At 41.2% G+C, this 14,534-nt stretch overlaps 1 protein-coding gene across 1 annotated transcript in view; it reads right to left on the minus strand.

Annotated features, from left to right (window-relative positions):
* LOC142139111 (uncharacterized) overlaps window positions 1-12,863 on the minus strand; it is a 441,344-nt gene extending 428,481 nt beyond the window's left edge. The window contains exon 1 of the mRNA XM_075196426.1: window positions 12,699-12,863. Within this exon, the coding sequence (XP_075052527.1) occupies window positions 12,699-12,752 (54 nt within the window). The 5' untranslated portion in view covers window positions 12,753-12,863. The remainder of the gene's footprint in view (window positions 1-12,698) is intronic.
* Between the last annotated feature and the right edge of the window lie 1,671 nt (window positions 12,864-14,534).

The raw sequence follows: 14,534 nt of genomic DNA on the forward strand, positions 1-14,534 counted from the left end.
AAAGGTTAAGTCTGCTTGGTATCCCCTCTCGCCAAAACAATTTACACTAACTATATATGCCCTGCTATAAGATTATATTAATGTTATACACGTGTTATGATGTATATTTGTTCAATATTCATAAATGTTGCCAGGTGGTTTCACTAGACACCACTGTACTTTGCCCTCCAAAAGAGTCATTATCACTTAGGAACATTTGAGATCCCCAGGTCACTGGCACCACAGAGATGCTGGCACTACGCTTGAAGGACTTCCAAAGCTACTAGATGGACAAATTTCACAGGAAGTGCCAGTCAGCTGGAAGCATGATTGCACCCAAAAAGACTAGACCGGATTAAAACCATGAGTGTCTTTAGATGCTTAGATACCTAGGTTCTTATTCTCTAATGTGTGGAAAAGTGGGACTTCATAGTTTGACATTACAGCCAGGTAGATTTCATAGAGCCAAGCACTGCAGGGGGTCTGCCGATTACGTGAGTGATAAGGGGGAGCTGGCGACAACCAATTCACAAAGCAAGTCCCAATCCAGAGAGACTTTGCAATCTAAGCACCCTTCTTGGGGACTTTCCTACACCATGGAATGATGAAATAGGGCTGCTCCCTGGTAAGAGATTCTTTACATTGGATAGCGCTGACTAGGGGTTACAGCTTCTTTTACACTGGTTTACAAAAAGCTGTGGCTCAAAGATTTCACAGATTTTGCCAAATTGTGAGCCTGATAATAGTGCAGAGACATTGAACTTGGCCCCTTCCATGGTAAAGGAGTGAAAACAATCACATCCATCATTATAGCCCTTAAAATAAGGTTGTGTGTGAGACTTTGTGCAATAAATGCCCTGGTAACTGTTAGGAACCCCTCCAGCTGGCACAACACAACCCGGAACCTACTCTGCCAATCAGGTGTTCACTGGAGCCCCTGATGGTGGGGACAGACTGGGCCACAGACTGACAGAGGGTCGTGAAGTGTGTACCGGCTGGGGAGAACCCAGGCAAGAAGAGTCAGGTCCACGCAGAGGTCAAGGGTTGGCAGCAGACAACAGTATCGGTAAACAAGCTGAGGTCAGGGGTCACAGGCGAATAGCAGACCCGGTAAACAGGCCAGAGATCAGGGTCACAGGAAACACGAGCAAAGTCCAATTTAAAGCCAGGGGTCAAACACGGGAAATCAGTAGCGGTCTCAGAAGACTAGAACAGGAACAAGCAGGTCAGCAGACTGGAGCAGAGAAGCTATAACCAGCAGTGAGGCTGCAGACCTCACTGCCTTAAATACACAGGCAGACCAATCAGCGCTTGCCCCTGGACCTACACTCAGGTGTAGGCTAATAAATAATATGCCCTGTTTAATCAGCCCACAGGCTGTGAGATACTACTGAGCATGCGCCCGGCTACACAGCCTGCCGGAGCGCATAAAGATACTTTTGGCGTCTGGCAGAGTTCTGGCCGGAAGGGACGTCCCGGTCGTCATAGCGACGGCCGTGAGTGAGTCGCGGCGGCTGGGCTACGCCGCGGAGAGAGAGAGTGGGTGACCTCATAGTAAGAAGACAGTCTTCTTGGTACGACCTGGGTGAGGGGGTTAGGAACCGCCCTCCGGAGTAGTCCGTGAACTACGGCTGGTGTTCCCCGTAGTGTTTAGTGAGTAGTTCCCGTTAGTACACCACACCCAGTTAGTATTATAGTCGTTTAATTTAGTTGCGTTGCCGACCATTAGAGAGTTGTTAGGGTCGGGTCGCCTGTTGTAGTAAGTTTAGTGCTGTGGGTGTACACTTTAGTCTCACTGATAGCGCAGAGGGAGGCTGTGTGTTCCTTATCATCCACAGATGTCGGGGAGGAGCAGTGAAACAGGACCGGAAGTGGGAGTGTCCCAGTGAGTATCACGCTCGACTCCCCTTTTCGGTTAGGCCCTCACCGGGAGGTGTGTGAGGTACTTGAGGCGGGACTGTTCCTGGTCTCAAGTGCCTTTAGTCCCCTGCGCCTTGGCAAGAGCAAAGCGAGGAGGCGGCAAGTGAGCTTTGACTAAGAGTGTTTTTGCTCATTGCCGTGGTCTCGGACAGCCCTTTCCCGGTAGGCATAGCCGTAATCTCTGTCTCTTTCTTAGAGGGACGTGGTTGGAGGCGACAAGGGTTGCAGGTGCTGATCTGCTGGGATCGGGCAGCGGCTGGGCCTCGGAAGCGGACAGGAGGTGACCATCGTTTATAAAGTAAGTTCTTCTGTGTGCGTCTGTCCAGTTCCCCGCAGGCGCTACAATATCTTGGACAATTTGCAGCCCGGTTATTTGCACTTCTGACTATTAATATTATAAGAACCTTAAGAAGCAGCAGCATATTATTAATTTGAGGAGTGGTTTTAGGAGCGGTGACCCCATTATTACATTGGTCATAGTCATATAATAAATCATGATAGTCAAAAATCCTTCTTGATCAATCATGGCAGAAGAGGCAATATCACTTACTCACTTATAGTATAAAATCACCACAAAGTTTAACATTTCAAATCCATAACATAATGTCAGAGGAAATCAATAAATCAATTAGAATCTGTACAGCACTAATATTAGTTTTAGTCTATGATTGAACAGCCATACTTTAAGCTCAATAGTACTCAATAATCCAAATTAAGGGAGTTAGTAGAGTACAGATAGTAAATTTAGAAAGCCCTGTTAGGAACACTCCCTGGTTACTCTTATTTAGGAGAAGATTTGTCCCCAAATAATACTATAGCATCCGGGTACTGAGTGCCACAAGTTGGTTTTGTATTTTATTCACTTTACAAAAACCAGCACATGTTCACTTTTAAAATGAATGTAGGAACAAGTCACTGATTACTAATTTAGCTGATATATATCTTAAATATGTTCTTACTCTTTACTCCCAACATCCAGGCAAGGAGGATCTGTAATCTAGGCACTAAGTTAGGACAAAATACCAATTAGAGTCAAGCACTACTTTAGTTTAGCAATGCATGCTAATGCTTTAGCACACTTACTTATGACTGCTTTAGATTGAATAATGCCTCTCTGTAAAATTAAAATCAAATAAGTAAATGTTGTTTAGTTACTTTGAATTTAAAAGTTTGTGAGACCACAAGGAGGAAGAATAGGGATGTTGAATAATTGGGATAGAAAAAAAATATACATATTGCATAAAGTTAGGAAGGCTGGCTGCCCCTAGTTCAGCACCTGACCGTAGTAGTAGTAGTAGTAGTAGTAGAAGTAAAATGCAGCATATCACTTTAAATTATGCATTCTGTGTACAGTCTGTTAGCTAGCTTGCTGGACAGGGAGCTTTCAAAGCTTATCGTCTCTTCCACACTATCATGGTTCATTGAAATTTAAACAACCTGAACACTCACGCTTTAATTAGTCTCCAACTTGGTAATAGGCATTGTTGCCATCAATAAATAAGCTCTAGTTGGACCTATATAAGCTCAGAATGGCTAGACTATCAAGCCATTTAGCAGAAGAACTACAGTGAGACCAGGAAATGTATACAATATAACACACGTATGAGGTACAGTTCAGGTTTTCCCATCTTTATTAACTTTTTCAGATTCACGTTTAATATATCCCAGTATAATTCATTTGAAAGCCATTACTATTTTTAGATATAATGATGAAATAAAAACAAGCAAGAAATTTAAGTCCCAAAGAGAGAGATACCAAAGTTGCCACATTGATCGATTAAAAAGGGGTTTCTTTCTTAAATAATTTATGCTTGCCTCCAGTTGGAGCTGGGAAGCTGTCCTAATTTAGTAAATGCTAAATAAAAATATCCTCTAGACACCTTGTCAACAAATTAATGCACACAATAATACCATAATGCCAAAAAATGTCAAAATTAACGATGAGAAAATCAACAGGATACAGACCTGAAGTTCCCTTCAGAATAACAGAAATAATGAGCAATAATAGTTTAACCATTTATTGTTTTTGAAAGGATTACTGGTGTACAGCCTCGGTTCCATCACTTTTACTGCTCTTTATGGAAGCTTGTTAAATATATGGGGGCTAAAGCAGAGTGAGTACTATGCAAACTTGAGTGATTTGCGTAATTCTGTCACTTCTCCCAGCCTGCACCTGGAGAGATGATACGGAGGTGTTGTAATGAAGACCCGAGTTAAGCTGGGTACACACTACAGAAATTTCGACCAACTTTTTACATGCGGTCGATGTTCCGATCGCTCGGTCCATGGACTGCATACACACTAGCCTTGTTTAGGACGATAAAGGGAAGAGCGGACATCCCTTTAGCGACTTTTTACAGCCATGTTGTCGTGAGCAATGACTGTAATTTCGTACTCACTGTTGTGGATCGGTGGGAAGTTTATACACACTACACAGCGGAAACGAGATTGGACCGAAAATATTAAACGGTACGACCAACCAAATGAGGCGATAATCGTCCATTTGGGCAGACTTTCGACCATCGTGTCACTGCACACACTGACCCGACTTTTGAACAAGCGGTCGTATGTCGGCTGTTTGAGCCGATTATTGGACGAACACAGTGTAGTGTTTACCCAGCTTAAGTAAGTGTGTGCATGTGCAATTGCAAATGGATATAGACCGGGAGAAAGACATAAATACTCCTGAGAAGCAAGTATTATTTGTGGGTGGTCAGTACCAGGTGTAAATAGTTCCAGATAATAATGATAATGGTTTCCAGATATAATGAATCACTTGTGATTGGTTGCATCTCTAGATATGCCTATCGTGAAGTGTATCTATTGCAGCTTCTTAGGCCTCAGCGTAAAGATTTAAAAGGGTAATGCATATGAAGCCAGATGTAAAGGTTTTTACCTTCAACTCCTTCCATATTTGAGGCAATATTGGATGCATCTGAATTGGGATTAGGATGTGGTTATGAAGATCGATCAGCATCTACTTTAGGCTGTGAGCATTTGGACAATGTTGGAGGATGGAACTTGATGATATTTTCTATCTTTCTATCTCCTATTCATTGGGTGGAAAATGGCACAGTCCTTGTCTGCAATTCTCTTTTGAGATAGCTAATATTTGTTAAAGTGGTCACAGCCGAGTGCCGGGCATCTTTGGCATGCATAGACAAACATGATATTCTCCTCCAACATGGAGGGGGGAAATGACTTGACATCTGGCAATTCCTTCTTATTGTTGAGGCAGTTGCAGACAAGTCTAGCTTATTAATGTTCAGTGAGTGACCTCTTTCTAGTGTGGTCAGAAGTACAGAAGTATTGCTAAGGGTGAGGTGATATATTTGTGTAGTGTGGACAGGGTATGGTGTAGGCTATATAAGTGCATGAACAATTTTGTCACGAAAGCCGGATAATGGGAATGGTCCCGATTACTGCTAGAGTGACAGCTTACCCCCAGAGAGGTGCGGAGTCTAACAGTGGAGAGGTGTTCACCAGGGATTCCACAAGGGAAAGGGGCCTTGGCTGCTCTCCACCGCAGGTCGCAGTCCTCTAGGGGGCACAGAGCAGAGAATGCACTGAACCACCAAGTAGTTGTTAGGCAGAACAGTAGTAGTGGTGAAGAGATGCACGGCAGAGAGCTGGAGCGCTGAGGTCCACACAGGTGTATAACTCTGGAACAGAACCGAGGAGGAGCGATGCTCTGCAGTGAAGCCACAGGTCTTGACTGTGAGATAAGCTGAGCCAATATGGTGGTGAAGCGAAGAGCTGCAGAGAGCAATAGCATTGAGATCCACACAGTTGTTATAACCCTGGAACGGGACCAATAATGAGCGATGCTCTGCGGCGATAATGCTGCGAAGCAATGAGCTGCACAGGTAATGCTGAGTATAGATGAGCTGCAGAGGTAATTGCTGGGAAGCAGTGAGCAGCACAGGTATTCTGAGTAGCAACAGGCTGCACCATCCACGATGTCAGGAACAACAGGAGTCAGAGGAAATGATTCCTATCAGGTAGAGAGACCTGATGATCTGACACCCACTGAAGGGAGGATGGCCCTTATAAAGGAAACTGGCTGCATCATCATCATCAACATTTATTTATATAGCGCCAGCAAATTCCATAGGGCTTTACAATTGGGAACAAACATTAATAAGACAATACTGGGTAATACATACAGACAGAGAGTTAAGAGAACCCTGCTCGAAAGCTTACAATCTATAGGACAATGGGAGTTAGAAACACAAGGGCATGTGCTACATCATATTGCACAATGGACCAGCCAGACTGCAAAGGTAAAAGTACTGAGTGGGCTATGTGTGTTGCAATGTTGGTCAGAAGGTTGTTGTCTTGCGTTAGCAGTGTAGAGGATGGTAATAGGGTAATCTAGGGAAATTAAGATGATGGTTGAGGAATATCATAACCTTGTCTGAAGAGGTGGGTTTTCAGTGAACGCTTGAAGGTTTGAAGACTAGAGGAAAGTCTTACTGTGCGTGGGAGGGAATTCCACAAAGTAGGTGCAGCCCGGAAAAAAATCCTGTAGATTTAGTTAGGCTGCAGATGATCCAATCACAGTGGAGCAAAGGTCTTGAAGGTTCCCAGGGAAACGCATGCACAGACCACTAGGCAAGATGGCGTCCGATGATAGAGGAACGCCAGGCTGAACAGCAGATAGCGGTAACCAAGGGAAACCAAAGCACACAGTGAACAACACGGAGCGAAACTGGTGAGATGCATGATAAATTTCTTGCATTATCTTAGGGTCTGTTCATTATGATGGGGTGACTGGTCTTGCAGACCACACTAAAAAGGGCTCTGATGGCTGTGTGTGTGGGGTGGTATACTTACATTTAATGATGTTTAATGACTTAGCATTGGCACAGGGAAGGTGATATCACCACAGGTTGCTACCTGTGATAGTGTTTGTGTCCTCTGCAGCATGGTTTTCGTATCTTGCAAACTAGTCCATTGTCTCAGCCTAGCCAAAGGATTATTGTCCACCAGTCACGTATGAATATACATCACACCAGGGGAGGGGGGGGGGGGGGCGGGGAGTCTCTTGACTTTGTTTAGCAGTGTGTCTGTGTGTGCTAGCATAGGGAAAGGTTCAACAGATGGATGACTACATTATATATTTAAATGTAATGTTTCTGGATTACCTTACTTGTTTGAGCAACTTCTGCTGAATTGCCACAGAACAATTCCCATCCTTAATTGTATCAAGAGCAAATCATCTGCTATCCGTGAAAAGGTAAACACAGAAAAGGACAAATAAGGCAGGTCCAGGAACTCCAAGGAAGTTCATTTCTGCCTTCAAATACCAACTCCAGAGAACAGCAAATTGGGAATCACTACTAAGTGATAGCTGAAGTCAGGCTAGCATTGAGGTCCAGATCTCTGCCCCGACAGGAAAGGGACAATCGGAACCTGGAGAACTGCCTTTGCCCTGATCTACCTCTCCAGGTTTTGAGGAGATGTGTGTCTGCCGGAAGCAGAGTTACAGTGACTCAGGACCACTGCCTTCCTGTGAGCCTTAACAGAGAGAAGGGGAGAAACGTGAAAGGATAGACAGCAGTCCCTAAGAATTGCTAGGATACTGGTGAGGTGTATTCATTATACTCTGTATGTTGTCTGTGCCAGACTGTAGTGTTATTTGTTGCAGGTTATTATTTAACATGGTTATTGCTGTTTGGTGCTACCATTTTGTTAAATAAACTTATTTATTTTATTTCAAAATGCATGGGTGATTTTGAACCTTGGATAGTTACCAGAAAGGCCAGTTGTGCGGTATCTTCAGACTTCATGGTTGCCCTCACAAAATTATCTCGGATCGGGGTGTCGAATTTGTTTCTCATTTCTGGAGGGCCTTTTGTAAAAATGAAAATTTGGACCTTAAACTAATGGACAGACCGAGCGGGTGAATCAGGAACTAGAGGTGTTTTTATGATGTGTTTCTTCTGACAATCAAGCAAACTGGGCTAATCTTCTTCCCTGGGCAGAGTTATCCCACTTTGCTCAGGGAATCCACTGGCTTCTCCCTCTTCTTTTCTGTACTTGGGGTTCAAGCCACCCTCCCGGACCTTTCTTCCAGTGCCTCTTCATCTGTTCCTTCTGTTGATACTATGGTTCGGGACTTTTCCCACATTTGGACTATGACTAAGGAGAGGTTCGCTGACCACCATTGAAAGATTTTGCCCATGTTTCGTATTGGTGACAAAGTCTGGCTGTCCACACATAATCTTAAGATTAGAGTTCCCTCCATAAAGTTGGCCCCACGTTACATGGGTCCTTTCAGCTTATTCATGTCATCAACCCAGTCACTTACAAGCTCCTCCTGCATCCTTCCCTCAAGGTTCATGATACATTCCATATTTCTCTTCTGAAGCCGCTTATAATTAATGAATTTCTTTGTATTCCTCCTCGGCCTCCTCCCATTATTCTAACCATGTTTTTAAGGCCCTTCCTCTGTTTTTTTGTCTGAATCCAAAGATCAGTGAGAGGGACTTTGACTACACCATGGCTATATAGAAAAACATTGAAATAGTCCCCTGCCCAGACCATTCGAGGCATTTTGGGACCCAACATATCAGGGAATTGCTGGTAAATGCCATTTTCCTATTTAACATATGTCACTCAAAACTTAGTTTGGGTAGAAATGTACTTTCAGAAGCCAGATAGGGAAGGGAAGGTGCAAGTGGAGAGGGACAGGTTGAAGAGGTGAGCTAGGTTACAGCAAGAATTAGGTGGAGAGCATGGATGAGTTGGGTTCAAATAAGATTGAGGGAACAGGCTGGATGAAGAAAATAGCATGAAATCCTTGCCTTATTTAATAGAAGAGAAAGCACTGAAGTGAGTAGAGGTGTTTGTGGGGTAATGCATCTGATGGGAGATTTCTTGACAGATGGTGTTGATTTTGACTTTAAAAAAGATGGCAAACTCATCAGGAGGAGTGAGACAAGAAGGGCAGGGCGATGAGGATGGGCAAAGAAACAAATTGAAGGTGTCAAAAAGGGTTGGTCGACTAAGTGGATATTAGGGATATAAAGTAGGCTTGCTTGGCAAGAGAGAGGAAGAATAATAAGAAGACAGGTTCAATTTGTAATGGAGAAAGTTTGTTTGAGCAAGACTTTATCCATTGACACAGGAGCACTACTGCAGGTGACGAGTCTGTTTCGGAGTGTCAGGGTTGAGGTTTGGGTAGTTGGTGTGTGGTGGCTGATGGTGTATCACTTAAACTGCTCACTTTTCTTCTGACAGTACTAAAGGAGCAATTATAGCATTTGGCTTCTACTCACTTGATTAAAATTAAAGTACCAAAAAAAGTCATGTCATGCAATTCACAGTACAGGATGTATTAAATGTTTGAAGTTTACCATAACAAGAGTGTAACTCACATGAATACACAACATGTTATTGCTACTGGGATAGTTTGAGTGGGGAAGGGACCATGTGTACTATTTGCTATAATAAACAAACCTGTCTTTTGTTATACTTTGCAGGCTGTACTGTGATGCCATATGCCACCCTATGTCAACACTTCTCCTTGAAATCATACACAAGCTTTTGGCCCACTGCTCCTCAACATCTGTAACAAAGATTTTCTTTGATACTTGGAATTCTTGTCAAAGTAAATTACATATTTCCAACTATAACCTATACGATGAATAGAATGTCTATAATATTTTTTAAAATGTCAGATGTACTATTTTAGAAACACCTTATTTAAAACTAGTATCATTTATTTCTCATCTACAGGTTTGGGACTACAACAGGATACTTGCTGAAAAAGAAAGAGGTGTAGTTCATTCACACTCATTGTTGCTTTCTTTTAGCAAAAACATAAAACAAAGAAAAAAGCATTATTTTTATTATACACTTCTCAGTAAGATGTATTGAAAATTGAAATATAAGATGTGATAGAGATGGATTATCATCATAATCAATGGCTAGATAGCATTGCGCTCTAAACCAGCATAGATGTTCAATTTCCTCTTAATTACAAGAATTACAAAGACATCAGTTATAACTGTGAGAATACATGCCTCCAAGCATTTTAAACAGATAATATATCAGTACCATTACATATAGGTTAGTACAGATTCATAATTAATAAGGTTGAAAAAAAAAAATACAGGTACGTTATGTTCAACCTTTATTAAAATCTATTTGCGTTGATCGAGAGGAAGGCAAAATAAAAAATATGACAGTTACCAATTTAGCCTTACAGAAATAAGAAATAAAATGTTTCTGAACCCAAAAATAAACTTCATCCACATAATGCTCTCTATTATTTTTAGCTACAGATTCAATTTCTTATGAGAAAGGCATCCAATCCATTTTTAAATTCTGTTAGTAAATTTACAATCACCTAAAGTGGCAATGAATGACACAGCTTAACTATTCTTACAGTACACTTTTACATGTTTACGGAAGGTGGAGAAATGGGAAAGTTAGGGTAGGAGGAAGAGAAGTTTAAAATAAATAGCATAGCCAAAAGTAGTAATAGAAATATATCAAAAGAAGTAGGTCGCTGTTTATATGATTTGAGCTTAAAGGAAGGGTGGATCATATGGTATTCAACAGTGGTTCAGCCTCATAAGTTCGCGGGGACCATGATACTTGGAAACTTAGGCGTATTATATAAGATGGCAATAATACGCTCCATATGATAAGTTAGCCAAATACTGTTACTTGTAGCAGTTAACGAAGGGGGATTATTAGTGTTTTTCCAAATAGAGGCAATTATAATTTGCGTTCAGTAAATGTCTTATAAAGTCTTGGGGTATGGAGTGGGGTGTCTGGGTTGGGCCTAGGTAGAAGGAGGGAATCTGACATTTGGACATCGGTTTTTGACTTAACGAGATTGTGAACTTTATCCCAGTAGCATTTTATTTTAGGACTGGACCACCAGATATGCAGGGGGAACCTCTATGGCCACACCACCTCAACCCCTCGTCTTCTATATGATTCTTGGTACAAAAATCTTGTTAGACTCAGTTATAAGAAAATAGGGGGCTGTTCGTTAGCCAGCTTTGTTCCTGTAGCAAATATGAGTGTATGGGGCAGGTGCTTAATCTTAATTCTTATTTAGGCATAACTACACTCCTTCCTGTTAGCTATGCAACATTTAATAGGGTGCACAAGTTATTGATACACTACCAATTTACTGGAATTTTTCTCCTTTATGAATACAAATAAAAACAAAAACATGTCAGGCCTGAGGATCTGTCTGTAAACGGGCTGAGCTGTGTCTCTGGAGCATAACTGGTGACTATGTGCAAAAATGTGGGTGCCTCAATCAGGTTCCTTTGCATGGAAGAGAAAGGACTGGTACAGATGGTGGTCGCTGGGAGTTCAGGAAACTAGAGAATGCAAATGGCACTGGAGACTGGCAAGTAGTTTTTTATTTGCACAACTTTTTACATGGACAAACCCACTTCTTTTTCTGATCTCTTCTATACTTCCTAAACATGCCAGCCGTTCTCTACCAACATCATTAATTCTAGTTCACCTGTTTCATGTGCACGACTCATAGCATTTGTTACCATAGTTTTTATGTTTACTTTAACTTTATATTTTACGCAACCCCCTAGATTCCTAGACCCCTCTCTCTACTCCATTTTGTTTAACTATACCATGTTGCCCGTCTACACTATAATGCATACTGCCATTATCACCTTCCTTTCAGTTCCCAGTTTAAAATCTCACCCACCCCTCTATGTTCTCCAAAATCTTATCTATTCAACTATCTTTGAATCCAATCCCAAGTTTTCAAGTTTTTTTGTTGTTTTTTTTAACAGTCTGCAACGTGGGACAGTGTCATCAACTTAAGAAAGATTCCTTAAACCTTGACCCTGAAGCCATAAGGCCCACCTAAAGAGGAAATATTCAGGGAGGTGGAAACCAAATGGTCACACCACTTACCCTAGGCATAAATATAGGTTCCCATAATGGTCTGGCCTGCTACCCCTGTCCAGGAGGGGGGGAAAAAAACCAAATACTTTATGGGAAAAAATGTTAAAGAGTGTTTAAACTAAAGCAGCATTCACTCATTCCATTTTTACTGACCTGCTGGGAATGAGAGGGAAGTTTTTCCCATGACCTCTACCTTTCTGCAGTACAGTAATGGCTTTTTTGTGTATAAATAATTTAAAAAGACTATCTGAGGATTATGTTTGTCTATACCCATCTTATGATATCTATAGAATTATTTAAAAATAATTATCAGTTAATATATATTGACAATCTAAAAACAATAATACAATAAACCAAATGTTATTCTGTCACTGGAGATACCATGATAATGTGTATCAAAGTGAGCAATACTTTGCTGCATAAGCAGTCAGTAAAGAAAGTTAGTAACCACAAAAATGATTTGCTCTCTACAGCTATAAACACAAAAAATCAAACAGCTCACAATGATACTCGTCTCCTATACTAGATATAGGAGACTGGGAGACTCCACATACTTTAAAATGTCCCTATTTTGAACCCAAATCCTTTTGCCAACGGAGGTGTAGAAACCAGCCCATCTTGAGGACACTTGTAAGAAAAGCACAACACCCAGCCTTGGGTCCAAATTGGAACAACAAATAACTATTGAGACCTGTGAGTAGCGGATAGTTACTAGGCCTAAGTACTACCATAGGTAACCTGCAGTTTAACACAGAGTGAAGTGATGTGCACTAGATGAAAGGTCCAGTAAACTTCATCGCAGTAATTGTATTATATAAGGAGGCCGTGTCCGCACACAGCGAGTTAAATGTGTGCCCTGAGGAGGGAGTACTCGGGAGCGCGCACGTTGTACTCACGCATTGGGAGACGCTGGTTGAATGTTCGCCGAACAAGGTGCAATTCTCCGCCATTGTGCATCGTTCACCACGTCACACAGCACCCGCGAAGTTGTTCCGCGCTTTTATTTTAACGTTGCTAGTCTTCACCAAGAGGCTGTTGGGGATCAGCTGGAGTGCTGTCAGTGCGCATGCGCAGGGATACGCTAGCGTGAGCCTTTGTAGCCGGATCTGAGACTGTGACATGCAGGCTCATCATGTCTCTCTATGTACACAGATATGGCTCACATGTGCCCTTAGACTGTCTATACGTACAATATATAAATGAAGTTATTTTCCAGAGCGATATTAGATAAATATGTAACATTATCGGGTGCTGTAATATAATATAAATATTAACCTTTATAGCCTTGTAAAATTGCAAGATGCAGCTGTAATGGGATAAGTGTTAGTCCCCAATAAGAACAATCTAAAAGGTAAAAAGGAATAGCGCAGAAATGGCAACCTATCCAAGCTGTAAAACAACCTCAGAGATAGAGATTGATCCAAGGATCCCTGAATAAGCAAATCCAAGGAAATAAATATGCACAATAAAATCAATACTTATTTATTAATAGAAAAAAAAATAATTTTGCAGAATAATTATTAAAACTGCATGAATCTAAATACCAAACTTCTCAGCAGTACAACACATTACATTATCCACTAGTGGAATTGAATTAATAGTCTGTGACTACTAAATAGTCAATAAACAGTCTCTATATTCGCTCTGATTATATCACTTCTAAAATGCTTGCTACAGTCAATGATTCTAATAGAAATACAGGATCTTCTATCATATCGTATCGTCTATATCCCTGAGATTGTTTTACACCCTGGAAAGTTTGCCTTTTTTGCGCTGTTCCTTTTTACCTATTTGATATTAGAAAAAAACATTTACAAGTTTTATGTTTTTGTGGTAATATTTTTAATTTATATTTTTATGTTTTTTGAACGATAACATAAGTATGAAATCATTTTTCTATGACCAATGAAAAGGTGACATCAAGATATTGGTATACATAAACTTTTCAGAAACATATATAACTTTGAAACTTGTTTTTTATGCAGTCTGAGGGTATGCAGCCGTTTGCTAGACGTTCTTTTGGTCAACATTCAAAAAGATGACAACATTAGGCTGGCAATTTAAATGTGGTCAGTATTATTAGGTCAGCGATTCAAATTGTGACAGTATTATTAGATCAGCAATTCAAATGTCGACAGTATTATAGGGTTAGGGATATTATTGTTCATCTAATAATATTTTCTTTATTTGAATTGTCTTCTAATAATACTGTCTACACTTCAATTGCCGACCTAATAATATTGACAATGTCATTATTGTCGACTTTCTAACCCTGTCTATATTATGGTGTCGACTATATAAAGGTCGATCATGTATCTGTCGAACACACAATATGTAGCATCCAGTCTGACACAGTATATATCCTAACTGGTCCAATTTGAGGGTCTGGTCCTACTAGTTTGATTGTCCCAAATCCCTGGTAGTTTAGATGTATGCTATTTAAGCGAAGGGGGCAGTCAAGCACTACCAAAGCCTGACTGGTGTAGTACCATTTAACGATACTGACTACCCCGACAGCGACTACTATGACATGGCAATTCTGAAGAGTACTATGCTGACATGAAAAAAAACCGACTTACCTTGACACAGATGAAGTGAGGTGACGGCCCGATGTGTTGCCGACTGAGGAAAATGACGTCACGTCACAACGCGACTCCTCTTAAAGCCGATGGACGGATCCGGCTTGTAAAAGTAAGGTTAACCCTAACTCCTAACCCTAACCCCTATCGGCG

This window comes from Mixophyes fleayi, chromosome 2 (genome assembly GCF_038048845.1).
Source record: "Mixophyes fleayi isolate aMixFle1 chromosome 2, aMixFle1.hap1, whole genome shotgun sequence".
NCBI classification, from domain to species: domain Eukaryota; kingdom Metazoa; phylum Chordata; class Amphibia; order Anura; family Limnodynastidae; genus Mixophyes; species Mixophyes fleayi.